The sequence below is a fragment of the Lygodium microphyllum genome, chromosome 14 (genome assembly GCF_053477565.2).
Source record: "Lygodium microphyllum isolate KBCC chromosome 14, Lygodium_microphyllum_v1.1.10, whole genome shotgun sequence".
NCBI classification, from domain to species: domain Eukaryota; kingdom Viridiplantae; phylum Streptophyta; class Polypodiopsida; order Schizaeales; family Lygodiaceae; genus Lygodium; species Lygodium microphyllum.
In genome coordinates this window covers 131,993,544-132,017,638 of record NC_141148.1, presented here as the reverse complement: position 1 = coordinate 132,017,638, position 24,095 = coordinate 131,993,544, and the positions used below count along the sequence as shown (strand labels likewise).

General features: G+C 42.3%; 1 protein-coding gene across 4 annotated transcripts in view; it reads left to right on the top strand.

Annotated features, from left to right (window-relative positions):
- The window catches only part of LOC148026122 (uncharacterized), a 115,309-nt gene that overhangs the window by 30,671 nt on the left and 60,543 nt on the right, over positions 1–24,095 (top strand). For 2 of the 4 annotated variants that reach the window (XM_087693385.1, XM_087693387.1), the window contains exons 1-2: positions 9,533–9,745; positions 21,034–21,074. In XM_087693385.1, coding sequence (XP_087549511.1) covers positions 9,548–9,745; positions 21,034–21,074 — 239 coding nt within the window. In that variant the 5' untranslated portion in view covers positions 9,533–9,547. Of the gene's footprint in view, positions 1–9,379; positions 9,746–21,033; positions 21,075–24,095 lie in introns of those variants that run through there. The other 2 variants (XR_015693189.1, XM_087693386.1) reach the window with 2 other exon arrangements.

Sequence of the window (24,095 nt, the reverse complement as noted above, 5' to 3'; positions counted from 1 at the left end):
CATGCATAATGATGATTTTCTGCCTGAGATGCTCGAAATAAAAGTGTTGCCGCAATATGTCTTGTCGAACCATTTCCCTCTGCAGTTCGAGTTGCTTGCACAACCCATTGCCCCCTTCAAGCAATTTCTGGAGAGACTCCCTTTGCGTTTCAACTCCTCTTACTTAAAGCATACAATTTTTCAGGGCTATATGCAGCAATTGCTTGACAGATTCTCCTTGGACTTTTCCTCTCAGGGCACTGCGTCATTTGACCGATTGCTCTCTAATGTGCAGCGGGTTGCTCGGCAATATGGGATCTATCATGCCTCTCTTTGTCGGCGCCGTAGACAGGCAGCAGAGGACCTGTTGCTTTTGGTTCGCTCCTTGTTGATGGACACTCCGGATGATGCATTTCTGCTTACACTGGCCCTGCGGGTGGCCGATCTTCTTAAAGAATTCCAATTAAAATCATATCAGCAGGCCAAATTGCAACATCTAACAGAGACTTTGCAAGATAGTGCATGTCAGACCCATAAGTTCTTTCGAGCTCTCCATGCCTCTCCTGCTCGAGAGAATTTGACCAGACTCGAGGATGCACAAGGCCACCTTATCCTGGATCCACAGACTATTGTGCATATGTGCAGCAATTATTTTCGTGACCTTCTCGGTTCCGCTTCTCTTCCTTCAGCCCAAATCACTCAGGCCCGTTCGGTCTTCTATGACCTGGTCCGCAATCAGCTACCGCAGGACATGCAAGCTACTCTGGAGTCAGGTATTGGTGAAGCAGAGGTTATGGATGTCTTGTTACACTTGCCCAAAGATAAAAGTCCCGGTTGGGATGGTCTCACCAATGAGTTCTTTGAAGCTTTTGCTACCCAACTGGCAAAACCTTTGCAGGCTTTGTTTCAGCAGGTGTGGGAAACAGGGATCATGCCTCCCTCATGGAAACAAGGACTTATTAAACTGCTTCCAAAAGTTCCTTCGCCATCTAAGTTGACACACTGGCGCCCCATTTCTTTGATGGGTTCCATGTACAAAATCTTTTCCAAAGTAATGGCGAATCGGCTCCATAAGCATCTCCCTGCCCTTGTACACCCTCTCCAGTATGGTTTCATCAAGGGCCGAAATATCTTACACAATGTTTTGAATGCCCAATTGGCCATTGATTATGCCCAGCATTCTAATCAGGAGGTGGTGTTGATTCAACTGGACCTGGAAAAGGCTTTTGACTATTTGGACTGGTCGTTTGTTGCTGACCTTATGTCCGCTATGGGCTTTGGTGCTCGGATGTCTCGTTTGATCTACACCATCAGTGCTGCGGCGTCTTTGCGAGTCATGCTGAACGGAGGTGTTACTGAGCAATTTGTCCTTGCCCGTTCTGTCAGACAGGGGTGTCCTTTGAGCCCTTTATTCTTTGCCCTTGCGACACATCCAGTTCTTTCCATGTTATCACATATGGCCGCCTCTTCCCAGTTGGCCGGATTGTCGCTTCCTACAGGACACCATTTCATTAGCCAATCCCTGGCGGATGATACTTTTATGATTTTGCGTGCGGACAAGGATAACCTTCGAAAAGCATTGGATGTTTGGGGTCTCTTTGGCCAGGCGTCAGGCCTTCGTATCAATCCGCTCAAATCAGCCATTCTAAGCTGCACGGAGTCGGATTTGCAGTCCTTGGACTGGCAGGGTCTGGTTGTTCCTCGAGGTTCCATTGTCAGGCATCTTGGATACCCATTGGGTGTTGATATTCCCCCAAAGCAGCTTCTGCAGTGGATTTCTCAGAAGATGGTGGCCAAGTTTATGTACTGGAAGTCTCAGGCCTGGCCTTTTCATGTTCGCCTCAAAGTAGCACAGATAATTATGTTGCCAATGATCACATATTTCTTGCCATTGTTGCCCTGGACTCCTACGACTCTGAATGCTCTCACTCAGTCTATTCGCTTCATGCTCTGGAAGAAGGACTCATTGCATGCAGGCATTTCCTGGATCTCGTGGTCACATGCGTGCACCCCCAAAAGCATGGGTGGCGGAGCTATTTTAGATGCCCAAACTCACATGCAGGCACTCCGTTGGTCCCTTTTCCGCGCCATGTGCTCGGATGATCATCATCCGTGGGTCGCTATTGCCCGTTCTTTCCTTGAGGGTCATGGGCTTCGGCATGGCAATACCCGACTCCGGTGTTCTTGGTGGCACGTTCTTAACGCGGATTCACGGTTTTCCAGTTCTTCTTCATCGCTGCTTACTCATTTGGTGTGTTCCTGGAAACACGTCCTTCGAAAGGCTCAGTGGCACCCAACGGAGGATCGTCTGGCTACTAACTCTTTTCAATTGGAATTACTGGCGGTCTCACGTCTACTTTCGTGGGAAGGTAAACACGAGCTTAGACCGCAATTCAACCGGATGGCACGTTTGGGCTTGTCTTCAGTTGCGGATGCCACCCTTGCCAGGCGGAATGTGCTTATCTCGTTTCGTACTGCTAGGAGGATTTTCCGGATCCCTCGTGGATATAGGCCTTTATGGGAACAGCTCGTGACGGTGCTCCAGAGCAGACAACCCTTTCCTGCTCTTGCTTTGGATCATCCCTGGCAAGATTGGGGCCTACAAGGCCGGCTGCCTTTGAGCAAAGCTTCTGCTAATCAAGTATATCATCTCCTGATTAAAGATAATCAATGGCTAGTTACTAAAGCGAATGCTTTATGGGGATTGCGTAAATCCCGCTCGTGGTGGAGGGTCACTGTGATGGAGGGCTGGGTCAAGAAGACACCCTTTAAATACAAAGTCTTTCTTTGGCGAGTGATAATTGGGGGTCTTCCGCTTGCTTCGGCTCTTTCCAAGCGCCGAATCTCCAATGGCACCTGTTTCTTTTGCACCACTGCTATGGAATCCGCCCGCCACCGATTTATTTCCTGCCCCGTTGCTAAGAAAGTCTGGTTACTTTTGTCGGCCGTTTGGCGAGGGGTGGTTGGCATCACACTGCGCCCCTTTGATTGGGTTTTGGGCCGGCCCAAATACCCTACTCCCGCACAGCCACATATGAAGCTCATGTATCACTTTCTTCGATACTGGGGCTGTTGGCATAACTGGACGATTCGGAATGCTTTTCTGTTTGACTCCGCCCATAATGTTCAGCGGCATATTGTGAGGCTTAAGGGCCTCTTGTATTGGCAGTTAGATCTTCTCCATCGTTCTGATTTGCTCTCTACAGAGGATTTCCGTCCTTGGCATATGGCAATTTCCTCCGCATCCTTGCCATGAAATTGTAACTTGTAGTACTTAGCACCTCTTCACATGATGACTTGTATTGTCGTCATGTATCTTGTAATCCAGTAATCTTGTATTTTTTTCGTAATTAATACAATTACCCTTTACGAAAAGAGAGAGAGAGAGAGAGAGAGAGAGAGAGAGAGAGAGAGAGAGGCCTGTGCTAGCCAGTTGGAATTTTGGTTTGATGCCTTTAGATTGGAACATTGCAGTGATTCAGTTGTTGCCCAAGGTTCCTTCTTTGACTTCCTTGAAACAATGGAGACCCATTTCTACTCTATGGGTTCTTTGTATGAAATCTTTTTTAAAATCATTGCCAATAGATTGTAGAAAGTATTCCCGCACTTGGTTCATCCACGTGAATATGGTTTCATTAAGAGATGGAATATCATGCATTACATTTTGAATTTTCAACAGGGGATTGATTATGCCAAAGCTTGAGGTCAGTAGGTTGTTATGCTTCAGCTTGATCTTGAAAAGGCATTTGATCATGTCAGCTGGTCTTTCTTGCGGCAACTAATGTCCACCATGGGCTTTGGTCCTCGCACGACTTCTCTTGTTGATACCATTAGTCAGGGTGCTGTGGCACGTATTGTACTTAATGGGGGGATCACAAATGAAATTGCCTCGTCTCATTCTCTTCAGCAAGGCTGTTTTCTCAATATTTTGCTATTTGCCTTAGTCACTCATCCAATGCTCTCTTTGTTGGAGAAGTTGGTTGATCAAGGCGAGATTGTTGGTTTATCTCTTCCCGGTGGTGCCAAACTTTTGGGTGAACAATCTTTGGCTGATGATTCCTTATGTTTCTCAGGGTTGATCGGACTAATGTGAATCAGGCAATGGTTATGTGGAATCTCTTTGCTTTAGCGTTGGGGCTTCATATTAATGCTCAGAAATCTATCCTTATTTCTTGTACGAAGAGTGATTTGCAAGCTTTGGGTTGGCAAGGAGCTGTGATTTCTAAAGGAGATATTACTCAACACTTAGGTTATCCTATTGGTGTGGATATAGGTCCTTGTGCCTTACTTGATTGGATGCCATTCCATATACATGATTAGTTGATGTACTAGAAGTTGTTGGAGCTCAGCTAGAGGGGTGAGCTGCAGTTCGAGGAGTGAGAGTGACGGAGAGGGCGAGAGAGTGAAAGTACGATTAGATTTGAGTGTACCAACAATGTGTTGGTACACAAAGAATAAAATGTATTTATACTTAGGGCATATAAGGGTGCATTTACATGTACAACTGAATAATGTGCGTGTACTATACGCGGAGGTGAAAAGGGGCCTTTATCCATACAACCTCCCACTCAAAGGTTCGAAGCGAATCTCTAACCAACTCCCACTAGTCGTATGCAATGCTCATGCTGAGCTTTGCTTAGACTTTTAGTGAGAACATCTGCAAGGTTGTTCTGTGCTTTGATTTTGGTCAATGTGATTAGACCATCTTCCAAAATTTGTCTGATAAAGTGATATTGCATATCTATATGCTTTGTGCATGAATGGTACATGGCATTCTTAGCTAGATACACAACACTCTGGCTATCACATCCCAATACTGCAGTATCCATAGATGTGCCAAGATCTTGTGCAAGTCTGCTCAACCATATAACTTCCTTAGAAGCTTCAGTAGCTGATATGTATTCAGCTTCATTAGTACTCAGTGCTACAATGTTTTGCAACCTGGAATACCAAGAAACGGCCCCACCAGCAACTATAAAGACATACTCGTTGGTGGACCTATGAGTGTCCAAGTCACTTGCCATGTCTGCATCACAATAACCCTACAAACTAAGTGCACCTTGCCCATAGCAAATACACTTTCTTTGTGTACCCTTTAGGTATCGAAGAATACACTTGACAACTTTCCAATGTGTTTTGCTAGAATTTGACATAAACCTGCCAACAACTTCCACTGCATGAGCAATGCCTCGACGAGTAGCAACCTTAGCATAAATAAGAGAGCTACAAGCTGATGCATAAGGGACTCCCTTCATAGCATTGGCTTCCATGTCATCTTTTGGGCTGTTGGCTTTACTAAGCTTGAGATAAGGAGGTAAGGATACCCCAAAAGGCTTAGCTTCAACCATGTTAAAATTGTCCAGTACTTTTTCAATGTATTTTTCTTGAGATAAAAACAACAATTTCTACATTCTATCTCTGCAAATCCTCATGCCCAAAATATGCTCTACATTCCTCAAATCTTTCATGGAGAAGGCTGATTTCAGCTGATTTTTGAAAGCATCCAAGCTAGTCTTTCTTTGTCCGGCTAGCAACATATCATCAATATACAAAATAAGTATGATGGGGCTGCCAACTGTATCCTTTTTCATGTACAAACAATGATCTGCATGGCTGTGTGCAAACCCATGAGATAGCATAAAAGTGTCAAACTTTTTGTACCACTGCCGTGGTGCTTGCTTCAGCCCATACAGGCTGCGTTTTAGTTTACACACCATCTGCTCTTTTCCAGGAACTACAAAGCCCTCGGGCTGTTTCATGTAGATTTCCTCATCAATGTCACCATGCAGAAAAGCTGTTTTTACATCCATTTGGTACAGCTCTATGTCCAATACAACAGTGAGAGCAAATTGCACATGTAAAGTGATCATCTTTACAACAGGTGAGAAGACCCTTGGAAATCAATCCATTCCTTCTGTGCATACCCTTTAGCAACCTGTCTTGCCTTGTACTTGGGTTTCCCATCAAGTGTCTTTACTTTATAAACCCATTTGTTTGGAAGAGGCTTTCTTCCTTTGGGCAACGACACAAGATCCCAAGTATCATCAGCATACAAAGATTTAATCTCTTCCTGCATAGCTAGCTCGCACTTACTGCTGAATTGGTATGACTTGGCCTCTTTGTGTGTAAGAGGCTCACCCTCATTTGTAAGTATCACATAATGCAAGGAGCGGTCAAACCTGTGTGGTTGCCTTCTTACGCGTATAGACCTGTGTACCCAATGATCTACATTTTCAGGAATTGGGTCTACATCTGGAGGTATGTCATTTTCAACATTTATTGGCTGCTGTAAGCCATTTTCAGCATGCTGTTCATGCTGTACAGTACCTTCATTTTCATTACCAACACCTGCATTTTCATAATCAACAAGTCTATCTTGCTGTCCATGACCTCCTTGTTCTTCTATTTGGTGTCCATCATGATCTGGCTTAAAAATAATCGGTTGATCATTAGTTTCAGCCTGTGATACAGCACCATGAGGCTCATCATCTGAAGTAATATGTGGCTGCAAATTCTGAAATTTGACCTTTTTCATATCTTCATTAGCGGCTAAAGTACCTTTCAGCAAATTTGCCTCATTAAACACAACGTTAAGACTGCAAATAATTTTGTTGGACTGAGGTAACCTCACTCTGTAGCCAAATTCACCCTCATCACCATAGTCCATGAAAATGCCTTTGGTGGATTTTGGGTCAAGTTTGTTCCTAATCTTGAACATGCACAAAAGCATCACAGCCAAATATGCGTAAATGGTCATATGAGGCCGATTTGCCAGACCAAACCTCCTCAGGGATGCTATTATTTAAGGACCTGTTTGGAGAGTGGTTGCGAATGTGAACTGCAGTTTTGAGTGTCTCTCCCCAAAATTCATGAGGGAGATTAGCAGTGGACAGCATGCACTGCTCTCTTTCACATAAAGTCCTATTATATCTTTCAGTCACCCCATTTGAAGAAGGGTTGTAAGGGGCTGTAAGCTCCCTCTTAATTCCATGCAAGTCATAAAAGGACTTGAATTTAGTAGTTGTGAACTCGCCCCCATTATCAGTTCACAAATGCATGAAAAGTTTTAAAGACAGCAAACACTTTACTTTTCTTTTTCGACAAGTAAACCCAAATATTTTTGGAACAATCATCAATAAAGGTGACAAAATATGCAGCACCACCCAACGATTTCATAGGCATACTACATACATCAGAATAATGCACTAAGTCCAAGACATTGGACTTACAAGAGACACCAAAGTAAAAGGAAAATTTTATTTGCTTTCCAAACAGACACTCATTACAAAAGTCAAGTTTAGAGCCTTTTCCATCAACCCTCTTCATAGAGGTAAGGACATCAAGTCCTTTCTGGCTCATATGGCCTAATCTCTTATGCCATAACTCCAAATGATAGCCAATTTCAGCAATTGCAAGAAGCTTGCCATTCAAAGCTTTACACTAGAGGCCACATTGGCCTTTTTCTTGCCTTTGACTTCCTCAGATACATCTGTCTTATCCTCTTTTTTCTATTTGTCTCCTGCATTCTTCTTTCTCTCTTGTTCCTTCTTGTAATACCTGCAATCAGGCTTCTTGTGGCCCTTCCAACCACAGTGATAGTAAGTAAGGTCACTCTTTTTCTTTCCTTTGCTCTTGCTTCTGTTTCTCTATCCTGCATTTGCATTTTTCTTTTCAGCCTTGCCTCTTACATTATAAGCTGAGTTGCGGTCTTCTCCACTAGGTATACGTCTAATTTGTTCATTCAAGATTGAACCCCTCACCCCATCATATGAGAGGTTGGGGTTATTGTTGAGAGAAACTACCAAGGCCTCCCAAGAATGAGGCAGTGTCATGATAAAAAAGATCGCCCTCAACTTATCATCAAAATCCAAATTTGCATCCTTGAGTTGATTTAAAATGCAAGTAAATGCACTTAAGTGCTCAGCTGCAGGCTTTGACTCATCCAGTCGCATATTCACCAACTTGCGCATTAAATGCACTTGATTAATAGGTGTGGTGATTTCATAGGTAGTTTTCAACTTCTTCCATATTGCATAACTTGTATCTAAACCCTTAATGTTTGTCAAAATGTCATCAGTAATACTTATCTTTATGTAAGCCACAGCCTTTTTGTTAACTTTGACCCAATCTATATCAGCCATTTGTGCAGGTTTATCTTCCTGCAAAGCATCCTCAGAATCCTTTAGGAATAATAGGCCTTGCATACGGTCTTTCCAAAGGTCAAAGCCATGACCATCAAACCGTTTGATTTCCATCAAACTCTTGATGTCTGAACTGGAAGATGCTGCAGCCATTTTATTACGAACACGAGTAAATGCCCTGGGCTACAAAAGCACAAGCTGAATCTGCAATTACATTGTTGTTCTTCCTCAAACAGCAATAAATCTCTGCTGTTTGTACATGAACTAGCCACCACACGAGCAAAAACTGTAGAAAGCCCCAAAATTTCAGGTCCAATAGTGCATAAATGTCAGCCAATCTGACCCAGGTGAGCAAAATTTTATCAATGCATAAAAAGCCCCAATTTTCCGGGGTCCAATGCCAAGAAATTTTACTCAAAAGAGCAAAATTTCGACAAATTTGGCAAAATCCCTAATTTGATTGAGGTCACCACGTGCAATGTCTACAATTTCTGACCTGAATGTCATTGCCAGACGTAGACATGATTAAATTTGGTAAAAACCCCAAATTTTTGGGCTCAAATTCGCATAGAATTGACGACTGTGCTTTCACGTACGAACCCTTGTAAGTGGAAGGGAATGAGAGACATTTAGAAATTTCAGTCTTAAAAATGAAAATTTCTGAAGAAAAAACGGGAAAGGGTCTTTGTCGGACCCTTGTCGCCTTTGTCGGACCCTTGTTGGACCCTTGTCGCCTGCCAGTTGATCACCCGATTTCTTGCTAGCACCAACTCGGCTGTTTGCTTTGTGTGATTGTGTGTGTCGCTGGGCTTCTGCATGCTCTTGCCGCCGCCGGTCTTCAGCCGTTAGCCGTCGGCCTCGTCTGACTTGTCGAGCAGTTGAGTACCATTCACTCCTCGTGGTCCTAGTCTGGTTACGCTTGAGTTGTTGAGCTGTAGCTAGCGACTAATGCCTGTGGTCTCGAGAAGCGTGCACAACTTGCGTTCTGATGCCAGTTGTTGGAGCTCAGTTGGAGGGGTGAGCCGCAGTTTGAGGAGTGAGAGTGATGGAGAGGGCGAGAGTGAAAGTACGGTTAGATTTAAGTGTACCAATAATGTGTTGGTACACAAAGAATAAAATGTATTCATACTTAGGGTATATAAGGGTGCACTCACATGTACAACTAATTAATATGCGTGTACTATATACGGAGGTGAAAAAGGGCCTTTATCCCAACAGAAATCTCAAGGCTGGCCTCTTCATGTGAGACTTAAAGTTGCTCAATGGATCATGATCAATATGGTTTTGTTTTTTTGCCCTTACTTTCTTGGACTAAGAAGTCTTTTTTAGAACTGGTTCAACATATCCGCTTCATGTTTTGGAAAAAGAAAGGGAATCGTTTGGGCCAAGTGTGAATTTCTTTGCAACATGTGACTACTCCTAAAAAGATGGGGGGAGCAGCTTTATTGGATGTTAATTTCCATATGATTGCTTTGAGATTGGCACTTTTGCAGGCTTTACGTGTGCAGAGTCATCCTTGGACAGATATTGCAAAAATTTTCATTGAAAAGACTGGTTTCTTGCATGGTCGCACGGTTATTCAAGTTTCTTGGTGGCATGTGCTGAATTCCACGAGGCTTATTAAGGTGTGCTAGTCTTTTCTCCTTTCTCATTTGATTGCTTCCTCGCTAGAGATTTTGTATTTTGCAGTTTGACACCCTCCCAATCTTTATAACAAGGAGAATTTGCTGCAAGGAGAAGTGCTGACTACCTCCAGGTTGTTGGATTGGCTTGATAAAGACTTGTAGCAAGATAAGTTTAATCAGATGGCTCGCTTGGGGTTGCAGACAGTCCATGATGGTGTCATTCTTGGGAGCCTGTCTTTATTCTTTCCCGTGCATTCATCAGTACTTTCAAGTGCCTCGTGGCTATCATGACATTTGGTCGTCCTTATAGGAGAAGCTTCTGAGGTACTCTCCATTGCCTGCTTTATAGCCCTCATCTCCTTGGCGGAATTGGATGTTTATGCTTCTTGATGATTTCGAGAATAGGTTAGCTAATCAGATCTATCATTAGATGGTCAAGATCAAGAGATGGATCATTGGAAAGGCTAATAAATTATGGCATATTTGGGACAACAAAAAGAAGTGGTAGGAAAGATTTCTCCAACTCTGGAAGTCTAAGGTTCCTTATCAGGGTAAAGTGTTCATGTAGAGGTTGCTTATTGGGGTTCTTCCAACTGGGGATGTGTTGCGTGCTTGCAAGATCTCCCATGGTCACTGTGTATTTTGCACTAGATGTGATGAGACATTGCTTCATCTCTTTGTCTCTTGCCTTGTTGCTTGACGGATTTGGAGTTTTGTTTCTCGTGTGTGGTCCTCAGCAACTCAGTAGCGGATATTAGATTGTTTCTGGATTATGGGAAGTATGCCTTCCATGTTTGCCTTGCAATCAGATTATTTCTTGCCTTTTCCATTTCCTTCGATGGACAGCTTTGTGGCATATTTAGCGTACTCGGAATGCCTTCATTTTTTATTTTGTCTCGCGTATCCATGGTCATGTCGCCCTTGTTCGTGGTTTATTGTTATGACAGATCTCCTCTATGGTTTCAGCTGACCTGGTTCTTCCTAACATTGTTGCTCCTTGGCTGGAAATTGTTTGATCCACTTTGGCTGTCCTTTTTGTGTGATATTTGTGTGTTGTGGTCTTAGAGGCCTTGTGTTTGCTCTATTTTTCTTAGCCGATCTGATGGTCTAATGTAAATATTGCTACTTAATTCAATTATCTTCACGGAGAGAGAGAGAGAGAGAGAGAGAGAGAGAGAGAGAGAGAGATGTTTATCCTCTTCCTTCCTGCTTGGTGCTTGCCTAGCTCATCAGTTCATGGAAGTTGGTCCTTCAAAAGGCTGAGTGGCACCTTGTGGAGGTTTGTTTGGTTGCTAATTCTTTTCAGATAGAATTGTTGGCAATGTCCAAGTTGCTTTTGTGGGATGAGAAGCAAGAAGCTCGCCCTAAATTTAATCTCGTGGCACAAGTGGGCTTATCTTTCTACTGCCACTTTGGTGAGTCCCAAGGGATTGATGTCTTTCTAACCGCTAGGAGGTGGGACCACCTTTCGACAACACTACAGCCTAGAGAGTCCTTCCTTGCCCTCATTCTTGATCAACCTTGGTAGGATTGGCACCTTGCAAGTTGACTCTAGTTGGAAAAGGCTTTGGCTATTCAAGTATACCTTTTTGTGATTAAGGAGTACTATTGGTTGGTCACTAAGACTTGTTTGGGGCGTGCACAAATCTTAGCATTGGTGGAAAATGACTATCATGGAGGGTTGGTTCAATAAGACACCATACAAAAGTAAGTTCTTCCTTTGGATTGTCATGGTTGGTGGGCTGCTTCTCGTTGCAACACTTGCAAAACGTTGCATCTCAAATGGTGCTTGTTTTTTCTACCTCACCACTGTAGAAACTTCTTGCTACCATTTTCTTTTGTGCCCTTTGGCATGGACAATATGGTCCTTGTTATTTGCTATTTGGGAGGATGTGGTGTTCACGTCATTGCGTCCCTTTGATTGGGTCTTTGCTTGGCCCAAATACCCTTCTTCGGGACAACCACATATGAAGATTCAGTTTCCATTCCTCTGTTTTTGGGGTTGTTGGCACAGTTGGACAACTCAGAATTCTTTTGTTTTTTTGCATCTAGGGTGTAAACTCACCTCGCCTAGTTGAAAGGTCTTCTACATTGGCAGCTTGACCTTATTCAGCACACTGATATTCTTTCCATGGAGGACTTGGTCCCTTGGCATATGGCAATCTTTGTTGCTTCTTTGATGTGACTTTTGCACTCTTTTAGATATGTGATCTTTTATAATACAAGTTTATGTATGATGGCCTAGAGCCATCCTTCATCTTGTAATCATGTAATCTTGTGCTTTTTTTTGTAATTAATACAATTACCTATTATGAAAGAAAGAGATGTGTTTATGTCTCTAGAAAACCAAAATGGCCTATGAGACGAAGAAACAAGTACATTTGAGCATGTTATCTTGATTGGAGAATAACAATGAAAGCGAAAATATGAGAGAGAGAAAGAAAGAAAGAAAGAAAGATATATTAACGTCTACATAAGGCCAATGTGGCCTATGAGACAAAATCTTGAGTATATCCATGTCTAATTTCATCTCATCAATAAGGTAAAGATAACATCACAAATAAGTGGGTGGCCTATAAAACAATACTCAAAATAACGATACGATGGGACTATACTAGGGTTGAACCATGTGTAGTGTTGTTCCATCGATAGAAAAGAAAAGGAAAGGAAAGGAGAACCAGATCTGATAGAACCATGTACAAAAGTGTGGTGGAGACTATGGGCTATAGCTGATCTCAAGATCTGCACATGATCTCAGCTATGATGTGGTCCCTAGCTGCTTCATTGATATGCTTGGTGGTGAGTCTGCGGTGTCTCGTGATAATGGCTCTAATCCGACTGTGGTGTGGCCTCTTTGGACGTGGTCTTGGTAGACGGGGTCGTCGTGCTCGACGAAGGGAAATGGCTCTATCCAATGTCACTCCACGGTGTTGTTAGACAGTCATTTCTTGGACAATCGTACGGCAGAGGACACGTCAGCAGTCGGACAGCAGGCAGCGTATAGGTGCCACGTGGCACAGTAGGTACAGGCGCCACTTTTATGGGCAGTTGGACAGATTCTGCATTATTTCAGGTGCAGTCGGCTGCATTTAATGCAGCCGTCCTGCTGCTGTGATTGCTATTTTTCCTGGCTATAAATAGCCAGCCCCTGGTGCACACTTGATTGTTCATTATTCAGTGAGTCAGATTCTGATCTTGAGATCTGTTGGTTGAGATAGACTGTGCTCAGGCTGACGGAGATCGAGGTCATCAAGTCAGAGACACACACAGATATTTCCTCAGCCCTGGTGTATTTTTGCACTCTTATACAACATACTACACCACAGATTTTCTGTGTTTACACTATCTCGTTTTCTCTCTATCTCTCTCTCTCTCTGTGTGTTCACTCTCTCTCAGTCTTTGTCCTAAGCTTCCGCATCGTTGCACTCTGACATGGTATTAGAGCGGTGAAGATGGATTGACTGAGGGCTGAACCTATCTGAAGAAGAGATTTCAGCACGACACAAAGGCTGCGTTTCCAGGATTCGAGGGCGAGTGGGAGGACTGCGCATCGGATCAAGACTGAAGCGAGCGTGGGTGTGCAGGAAAGGAGTTGGGAAAGGAGTCTAATCGGTGAATTTGCTGCAGATTATTGCAGTTCAAAGGGGAGGAAGATTGCGTTTGAGGCCTCCCATTGCAGATTTTACTTTTTCATCGCCTCCGGCGAGTGAAGAAGATTTGGGCAGTGGAGAACCTAGCCCTAGAAGGCTGCGTTTGCACAGTTAGAGGGGGCTGATTTTGCGTTTGTGCAGGTTAACATGTCTACACAGACTGATTTGGAGTTCCAGGCGATCATGGACAGGAAGGTGCTTGTCCTACCGGCTCTTCCATTGGATCAAAAGCTTGATGGTGACAATTATCGCATCTGGCGGGTGATGATGTTGGCCATTTTGGAGTCTTATGATTTGATGGAACTGGTGATGGAGGAGATTAACAGACCCTCGGTGAGGGATGAGTCCAAACTCTCTTCTAATGCCTGTGCGGAGTTGACCAAGGCCTAGTCTCATGGAGACAAACTGAATGCCAGGATTCGATCTTTTTTGTTTCCGTCTTGCACTACAGCCGTGATAGCTCACATCGAGCACTTGACGGTGGCTCGAGAGATATGGTTGGAGCTCGACGAGATGTACAACCGGATGACCCTGATGAAGAGGGTTTCTTTGGAGGTGCAGATGTGGACCTTGTTTGTGAATAAGTCTTCTTCGCTTCGGGAACACATCAACAAGCTTCGGCAGCTTCAGATGCAAGTTCAAAATGCGGGGAAGCCTATTTTCTCCAAAGAGATGGCTATCACTTTATTGTCCTAGTTGTTGCCACGATTCGGTACCTTTTATTCCGCTCTTATTGCTTCAGGGCGGGAGTCGACTCTTCGGTGGGAAGAGTTGGTTCCTATGGTCTTGGACCAAGAGGAATAGTTGAAGGGACAGAATGCTTCCAAATCGAAGGCATTGGTTGGTCAAGCCTCTTATAAGAAGAGGAAGGAGCAAAAGAAGAAGGAGGACAACAAATCCAAGAAGGACAAGGAGAAGGAATCGACTTGCCATATTTGTGGAAAGACTGGTCATTGGAAGATAGATTGCCCCGACAAAGACAAGAAGGACACCAAGAAGAAGGACATGAAGGATTCTGGAGCGATGGCTGCACCCTCATCAGTTGCTTTTCTACACTTAGCAGTCATTGAGGACTCTACATCGAAGACTTCTGATGCTGCGATGAGAGCTCCCCAGGCTCGTGAGTGGATTGTGGACAGTGGTGCTTCCCATCACATGACTCCTTCTCCCGTTGGTGTTGCCTATTTGCGACCTTCGCGTAGGTAGATTCTTATTGGAGACAGCTCTTCTGTGTCCATTGCTGCGCGGGGTGAGATGTAGCTTATTCTAGATGGACGTGGTGGTACCCATACTTTTGAGGTGTTGCATGTGCTAGGTTTGGGGTATCATTTACTTTTGGTCCATAAGATTTGTGCTCTTGGCCTCTTGGTGGAGTTTGATAGTGATACTGTTTGAGTCCTTGATCGAGGAAGGTTCTCTCTGCAGGGTATGAGGAGAATGGCGTCTACAAATTGAAGTCTTCTTCAGCTCTTACTTCTCTTCTTCTTACTTCTCAGACACTGTCCGAGTTATGGCATCAGGTCCTACAGCTGTCTCCCATAGTCAAGCCAAGCATCCGGTGATGTAATCTGTATGGGGGGCTGTCTCTCATGAAACATCTTCCATGCGCTCTTGCTATCCCGCCCAAAAAATAGCTGATATATCTCTGTTTCTGCTTTCGCCAAGTAGTCTTGTTTCTTCTTCCGCACAAGGTGTTTGAAGAATGCCTTTGCTTGGCAATGTGTCTGAGTGCCTAGCTCCACTTCTCTTTGTAAGCGAGCTCGGGTGACTCTATACTCATCATCATACCAACTATTTGGGGAGCAGTAGATCGTGTGGGTCTACATCGGGCAAGGTATGTATGGCCTCTGCCTAATCCCTTGTACATTCTTCCAACGATCTACTCAAGTCCAATGTATGTAAACTGGTCTGCAGAGAACCATGTAGATGTGTGAGGTGTCTTCTGTAAAGTAGTATTTGGGATGTTTAGGAAGGCATGGTGTTTCATGTTTCATATGTACACAAGAGAGCATGAGTGTCAAAATAGCACAATCTGTTGCTATGCCAATTGGTCTCCTAGATATCTTAAAGTTTTGGATGTCTGGTATCAATGCTGGTGAGCCTATCAAGTAGTCCACAGTACTTGCCCCTCCTTTGTGATTCCAAGATGTCAAATTGTTAGATCCTAGCCATTGTGGCAGACCATTAAAGATGGCTAGTCTATGTGCACTTCCCAAAGTCAATAAGTGTGTCCCATAGGTACTCACTTCTTTATCCTGGGCTCTCCTGCGTAGGCCTATTTCATCTATGTCGATCTCTTTGAACATGGCATTATCATGCATATAAAGGTCACTTTGTCTATCTCCAGTGCGTGCATTGAAATCTCCTACTAATAATATGTCCCCAATGCTAGCATATCTCATGATATTCTCATTAAGTACATCAAAGGGAGATCCATCTTGTGTGGCATAGGTAGAATTTGCAGGAGGAAAGTAGCATATTGCGATGAATATATCCCGTGGTCTTCTTGCACGTATCCTAATCCATAAATATCGTGTATCATCATCTCTTTTCATTACTTGCACTATCCCTTTGAGGTCTTCCCGGTATAGTATGGCCACACCTCCAAAACCCCTAGTGCTTCTTGGTTTTCTAGCTGCTAGACGAAATGCATTTTTCCACTTGTATCCCTGCACATTTGGTAGTCGGCTACCTTTACATTGGTGTGTTTCTGTGTACATTGCTATATTTATGTTTCGGAAGCTATCTTCAAAGTAACTAGCATCCAAGTGTAGGGCTCCATTACAATTTCATATTGACATCTGAAGTGTCTTGTCCTTTTGTCAGTGATGATGACTCATCCATCCCTATAAACATCCCACTTTCCCTCTTTGCGAGCCTCCAATACCTTGGGCATGTGTTCTTTGCGATGCGCTATTTGTGCTAGGGTAAGGTCCTCATCCAAATAAATCTTCTCACCCTTGAGGGCTCTCCTCTTGGAGAGGAAGGCCTTTTTTTTCTCTATGTCTCCAAAGCAAAGAATTTTGTTAGTCCTCTTTCCCCACTCTTCAAGCACTAACCATAGGTACGCTTGAAGTCCCAATTTTGTTAGCAAGTGTCTTAGCATCTTCCTGTGGGCTGCTCTTCTCCTCCCATCCTACTACCCATACATGTAAAACCTTAGCCCGTCTCCTAGCCTCTTCTTCCAAGGTAGCATTCATGACTTCACTCCTATTCGTTGATGTTTCCTTATTCTTTTTTACTACCTCAATCCATGGGCTAGCTTCTTCTATCTGCTTCTGTGTTGTCTTTGCCATTTCTGCCCATGAGTGAACCTCCCTTTCACATGCCTTCAAAGCCTCTTTCTCTTTTTGTAATTCTTTTTGCACACTCATTTCTTTTTTCTTAAATGTATTTAATTCTTTGATTTCAGATTCGTAGGTATCTATAACTTTCAGCATTTCAGTTTTCAGCGTGTGCATTTCGGACAGCATTTGTGCCTGTAAGTCATTCTTAATCTTTAGCTGCATGTCTTGCATTTCTGCCCTTTGATTTACCATCAGTTCGGCTTTGACTTGCTCTCGTATTTCTTTCTGCAATTTCCTATACGAACAATCTTATAAGAGTCACCCCACTTGCGTTCCAAATTTCTTGGGTAGCTCACGATGAGAATCATAATATAGGACCAATTGACCCTCAACAAATTTATACTTCTTGGCTCAAAGATTATGAAGCACTTTCATCCGCTTCTTCCCTACTTCCTAATGTAACAAAGTTTGTAATCAAATATCATCAAGATGTGCAATGGAAGTGAACCTTTCTTGTAACACATCCTCATCACCCAAAGAATGATTTAAAGAGAACCTTACTATAGGCAACTTAATCTCCAAAGGAAAAACATATTATTTTCCATGTACTAATGTGAAAGGGGCGTGGTTTGTAGCTCTTTTGACAAAATGAAGGGGTGTTGAACATTGCTTCCATGGACGGTTGTGTTAGTTCTTGATCAGATTTGTCTCCTAGATATTCATTTTCCATGGTTTGATGCTTGCATTTGTCTACATTATCCATCTCTCACACACCATGCAAAGCCACTCAGTTTGTACTTTGTATTGTCAAATCAGAGCAATTTTTGTGATTCCTGCAAATTTCCAGGGTTTCCCTAACCCCTCATTTTTTTTTTGGTAAGCCCAATAATCTTTTACGAGCTCAAATGCCTTCACACTGTTTACAGTCACCGCAGAAATACAAATTGCAGCCCCAGTCAATGCATTACTGCATACTCCAGGACATGATCAAAATCTAAGTCAATGCATCATTGCCTAGTCCACATGCCAATGCATCAATACATTCACCCATGTGTGCATTCATGTCATTCTGAGTACATTTGTGTCATATCAATCTGATTACATCCGCAATCTCAGTACATTGGCATTTGGTTCTATGTTAGTACCTTGCTATGTCAGTACATTACTACATACAGTACTCCTACGTTAGTGCATTCAGTACATCTCTGCAACACTATATTGCTAATGATAGGTTTGCCTCATGCCAGGTACATTCATGCGCATGACAAGTCTGCCTCATGCCTCATGTCAGAGAGCTTTTGTCCTGTTAGAGAGCTTCCGTCCTGGGGAGAGAGAGAGAGAGAGAGAGAGAGAGAGAGAGAGAGAGAGAGAGAGAGAGAGAGAGAGAGAGATCACAATGATGGAAGGATGGCATAATAAGATGTTGTTCAAACGGAAGGTATTTGTTTGGTGAATGTTGGTGGGTGGTCTTCCCCTTGCTTTGGCTCTTCGCCGCTAGGGTGTTTCCAATGACAATTGTTTCTTCTGTACTACTGCAATGGAGTCTTGCTATCACTGATTTATTTGGCGTCCTTTTGCCCAGAAAATTTGGCTTCTCCTTTTTGACATTTGGCATGCTATGGTGGATGCCAGGATGCATCCTTCTGATTGGGTTTTCGGTAAGGGTAAGCATCATGGTCTACTGTAACCTCACATGAAGATTTTATTTCACTTTCTCAGATTCTAGGGCTGCTGGCATATTTGGGTCACGCGCAATGCATTCCTTTTTGATGCTGCTTCGGGCATATAGAATTATGTTTAAAGGACCACTTCAATGGCAGCTTGATCTTCTTCAGCATGCTGATACTTTGTTTGCAGAGGATTTAGTACTTGTTGGCATTGGGTAGTCTCTTTAGTGGACTTACCTTGATTTTTGTATGCCTTGGTGTTCCTTTCACATGTTACATGTAAAAGAGAGTTGAGTTTATGCATGATGGCCCAAAAGTCATCTTGCATCTTCCAATCATGTAATCTTGTATTTTTTCTCATGATTAATACAACTACCTATTATGCGGAGAGAGAGAGAAATGAAATGAAATGATATATTAACGTCTACAAAAGGCCAAAATGACCTATGAGACCATGAGTTACAATCATATGTATGATGGTACAATTGTTTGGGAAAAATATGTAGCACAAAGCAAAATAAGAAAGGAAACTAACTATGGCTACGTGTAAAACATAATCTCTATCTAGTAACAATGAGCTCCAAATGGTACAATCTCATGTGGGTATGAGGGTCTAGCTCTAGCGCGAGCAATAATCCCCTGTATCCGCTTGTGAAGGTGTTGCCGGTGTTTGTGTCGAGGCCTAGGACGTCTGGATTGGCTAAGCTGAACGGCTCGATCAATCAGTACTCATTGTGTGTGTGTGGATTGTGGCGGTGAGAGAGGCTCTTGTGTGGACTGTGGCTGCAACTATATTGAAGTCTTCTAAGACTCCTTTGCAAAGAAGTCAGTGAGCTGCCTTTGTGGAGGGTTTGGGTGTCCTGGAGCAGTTGTACTCCTGAGGCGGATGTCACGAAGCCGTCATATCTCAAGAAGAAAGAGGCCAAGGCATCTCTAATAGAGAGAGAGAGAGAGAGAGAGAGAGAGAGAGAGAGAGAGAGAGAGCGCACAACTAAGAAAACAGAAGAGACACAAATTAAGCAGAAAGACTAACACACAATTATCACACAGAAAGGACAGCTGGAGTGGAGTGAAACAATATCCAGCTAGAGAGCAGCAATGTTAGGAAGAACCAGATCAGCTGAAACCATAGAGGAGATCTACCATAACAATAAGCCACCAATACAAGCCACATGACCATGGATGCTGAAGGCAGAATAAAAAATAAAGGCATTCTATGTACACCAAATATGCCACAATGCTGTCCATCGAAGGAAATGGAAAAGGTAGGAATAATCTGATTGCAAGGCGGACATAGAAGGCATCTTTCCCATAATCCACCAACGAGCTGAAATCCGTTGGTGAGTTGCTGAAGACCACACACGGGAAACAAAACTCCAAATCTGTTGAGCAACAGGGCAAGAGACGAAGAGATGACACAATGTCTCATCGCATATAGTGAAAAATACATAGCGATCATGGGAGATCTTGCAAGCGCGCAATACATCCCCAGTTGGAAGACTCCCAATAAGCAACCTCCACATGAACACTTTACCCTGATAAGGAACCTTAGACTTCCAGAGTTGGAGGAATCTTTCTTGCCACTTCTTTTTGCTGTCCCGAATATGCCATATTTTATTGGCCTTTCTAGTGACCCATCTCTTGGTCTCGACCATTTGATGAAAGATCTGATTATTTGACCTTTTCTCAAAATCATTAGGAAGCACAAACATCCAATCCTGCCAAGGAGATGATGGCTGTAAAGCAGGCAATGGATAGAACCTAATGGTCTGATGTAAATATTGATACTTAATTCAATTATCTTCACGAAAAAAAGAGAGCGCTTGCACAATATGAATTCCAGGGATCATCACTAAGAAAGAGACCAACTATGAATACAAAGGATTTAGGCCTTTCTTTATAGGCTATGGTTGGTACCTAAAACTTTGACCCTTATTTAATGCAGGTTGGTGTAAGGGGTGTTCACACCTGCATACACGCACACTTGTACACACACTAAAGTATGTCCACATGCTGGAGGATTAATACCTAACACATTACTGGCTTCTTTGGCTTACAATTAGCTCCAAATCTTGTGTTTTCCTCCTTCTATGCCATAGGCTTTTTACCTATCAAAATCCTATGCTGCAACCCAGTAGTATTTCAGCCTTCAGGACCTTGTGTGAAAGTTCTAAAAGCAGATTTATAGTGAATGAATGGGCTTTATATGAGAACATTTATAAACAGGATCCTCTGGACATAAGTAATGCTATCAAAATTGACCAATATCTTTTACAGAATAACCCAAATCACAATTGCAACACATGGCTGGGCTGAAGGTGGTACAATTTGTTGTCAACACCTGATGGTGATAGATGACAGGTTTGGTAAAGAAGGGGGTAGAGAATGGAATGACAACATGATAGAGCTGGAAAAATTATCCAGGACCATTTTCAAGTGGGTCCATGCATCAGAATGGTCTCTATGTTCATCTTTTGTTTGCTTAACCATTATGATTGGTCTTTAATTATGCTTGTGCATAATACCCTGTTTTATGATCCTTGATGAGTTGATAGATCTATTTATTCTATTTGCGGAGTTTTCAATAAAGCCTTTATCTGATTAATTACATTTTGGTAAAGTTCCAGGAAGTTTGATGTTGACTTCGATAGGCATGTGTGTTGTTTCTTTTCTTGCTCTAACAGATTGTATTGATGGCATTCGAATGCCCACACTGCAATGAACGGTACGCATCTGTAAAGGCTTTCATTAACATGGTCACTGTCATGCTTGAAATGCAAATAATTGCTTTTACGTTTGTTTTGCATTATAACGTCACTGTGCGGACTTGTGTGGTGTGATATGAGTGTTGGAGCATAATAAGGATAGAGTTGTCATGGGTTATGAAGACTGTGGGTTGCAAATATTTTGACTGTTTTTCGGAAACCTGTTCTCCACAAACATTGTGCTATACCTTTTATTGCTACCTTCAGAAAACAAGGTGAAGTAAGTAAATATTTGTCAATTTTTGTTTTAACGTTGTGGACGGGCCTGTTTTATGACTTGCGCCAAAGGAAACTTGCGATGCCTAATGAACTTTTGGATACTAATTGCAGGCTAAAATTTCTGGCTGTTGAGTTAAAAACACACATTTGCTTAAAATGCTCTTTCATAGGATTCAAAATGCAAGTTGCATGTTGCAAGGTTTCAAACACTGGTCTTTTACTGGCTTATTTTCTCTTCTTTGACTTCTTATTCTTCCTTAAATGCTTACAATGGTCTTCCAAAGCTTGGATGTTAGGTGATTTGATGCAACTCATGTAAATTGTAGTTCCACTATACTGGACTGAACTGAAGATGAAGAACGAGAAGAGGATAAGGAACAATAGGAAGATGAAGAAGAATGAAGCAAGATAGAAGAAAAAGGAGGAAGAAGAGTAGTTGCAATGTCTTTAAATTTTATGGTGAATTGAGTTGGCTAAGTATTTCTAAATTACAAACACTTAGAATTTTATTAGTCTGCAGGGATGGTATCGAAGCAAACTGCATGCGCCTAAAGATATTGCCAGTTCATCAATCTCTGTGCTTCTATGTTGCATCCACCAGTCAAGTTTTCACCTTTCCAGGCTAAGGTTTCAGTCTAATACAACTTAGGGCTTAGACTCATTTAGGGATTAGACTTGTAGCCTTCGTCCCTAAATTTTAGAAGCCTTCCACCATACCATTTGTCCTATACTGCTAAAGGCATTGTAACAAAGAAATAATCTTAGGACATATTTATTAATGTTCTGGAAGCCTTTTGCCATAAATTTCCTTGTGGTAAGGGTTATGGTTTTGCAGATAACCCTTTGACATCTGACATTATTCACATCTTACGATTTTGCAAATAACCTTCCAATGTACTTTCTGTCACTGCATATAACCTTCCAACATACTTTCTGTTACTGCATTGTTCTAAAGATTTTAGGAGTAGGATGTAGCAGACAATCGTAGGTAGTGTCAGTTGTATTTTGACTTTTCATTGCTGTTAGTGCATGCTGCCTGCATTTTGATTACTATTCACAAGTTTCTCCCTGCACAAGATTGATGAAGTGTGCATGGTGGCTGCTGTAATGATGGTGCCAACTGCAAGTTTTTCCTGTGCAGTATCAGCACCTAGGTATTAGGTACCGTGTTTTCAGCCAGGGTCCTGCATTTTGCTATACAGCAAATCATGTGATGTTTGGGAGTTTGGCCTTTAGGCTTGTGTGGACACTGCAAACAGCTGCTTCTTGTGCAGTTGACTGTGTTTTGACCTGTGTGAGTTTGTCAGAAGTCTGAGTGGTGTGTTGTGCATGCTGGTTTTTTAATACGTTTTCCATACGGTCATGAAGTGGAAAATGTATGCTTGTTGCCCTTGGCTGATTTGTATTAATCTAAATGAAGTGATTAAATAACTTGGTCAACTCTTTTGGTCAAAAGGGTCAAACAAAAAATGAGGAATGAATTTGGAAAAAGTTTCTATCAGGTAATGGTTTTGCCTAGTTGGACATAAAACTATTGGTCATATGTTATTGTTTCTATGCCTGGAATGGCTTGATGGTTGGATCAATGTATGCAAAATGTCCGCTCCTCGATTTGATGGATATTAGACAACTGTACCTGGCCCTAATTTTTTTCATATGTTTAGGAGACATGGTGTAGGTCAAATTGACGAGTTTTGGCACTTAAGCAGTCCAGAACCACACCTAAAACAGTAAAAAGATCCAAAAACATGAAAATATGTTGCTGACATTTTTAGGTTTGCCAAATAGACCAAGTGTCCAGTGAAAAGAACTAAAAAACTATGAAAAGATTCCCACTTTAAAGGTCAATGGTGAAAGCTTTAGACAAAAAAGAAATGAGGCCGCAAACTTTAAAAGTTTTAATTGAAGTATCCCTTAGTCTTCAAATGTATATTATTCATTCAGGACTCTAGCCTTAGCTTTGAATGCTCATCTCTTCTCTTCCCCTCCCTCATGCTCTTCCAACACGGCTCTCATAGGCCAACACTCGACCATTTGTATTAAATCAGCTCCAATGCTGCTACCATATGCAATAGACTAGCTCTTAAAAGATAGTGTTTCTATGTGGAAAGAGCATGAATTACAGCAAAGTAATTCCTTCTCATAAACTTGCAAATTTTCCTTTTCACCATGGAGAACATGATTCTTATAGGCTTCCATGGGACCGTCTTGTATTAAAATAGCTCCAATGTTGCTATCACATGCATGAAATTGCACTACAAAAGACTTCTTGAGATCTAGCACTATAAGCACTAGATCCAAAGTCATCTTTTCTTTTAACTTATCAAATGCTAAAATTTCCATCGCCGTCCATCTAAATGAAATACCTTTCTTTTGCCAAGCATGCAATGGAGAAGCAATTTTAGTAAAGTGTGAAACATACTTTTGATAGTAAAAACATAGGCCCAAAAAGCTGTGAACTTCTTGCACATTTCGCAAGTATGGCCATGAGTATCATTTGATCATAACTGATGCTTACATATATACCCAAGTGTTTTCTGCTCCTTCTCATTCTTTGAATGCACTATCATGGCATCAAAGAATGTACCCACAAATGCTCTATGTGGTTTAAAGATTTTATCCATCATTCAATTGAACATGGTAGGAGCATTTGTAAGCCAAAATGGCGTGACAAGAAACTCATGAAGCCCAAAAGATGTCATGAATGCTGTCTTTGATACATATGCTAGCCTTATACAAACTTAATGATACCCACTTTTCAA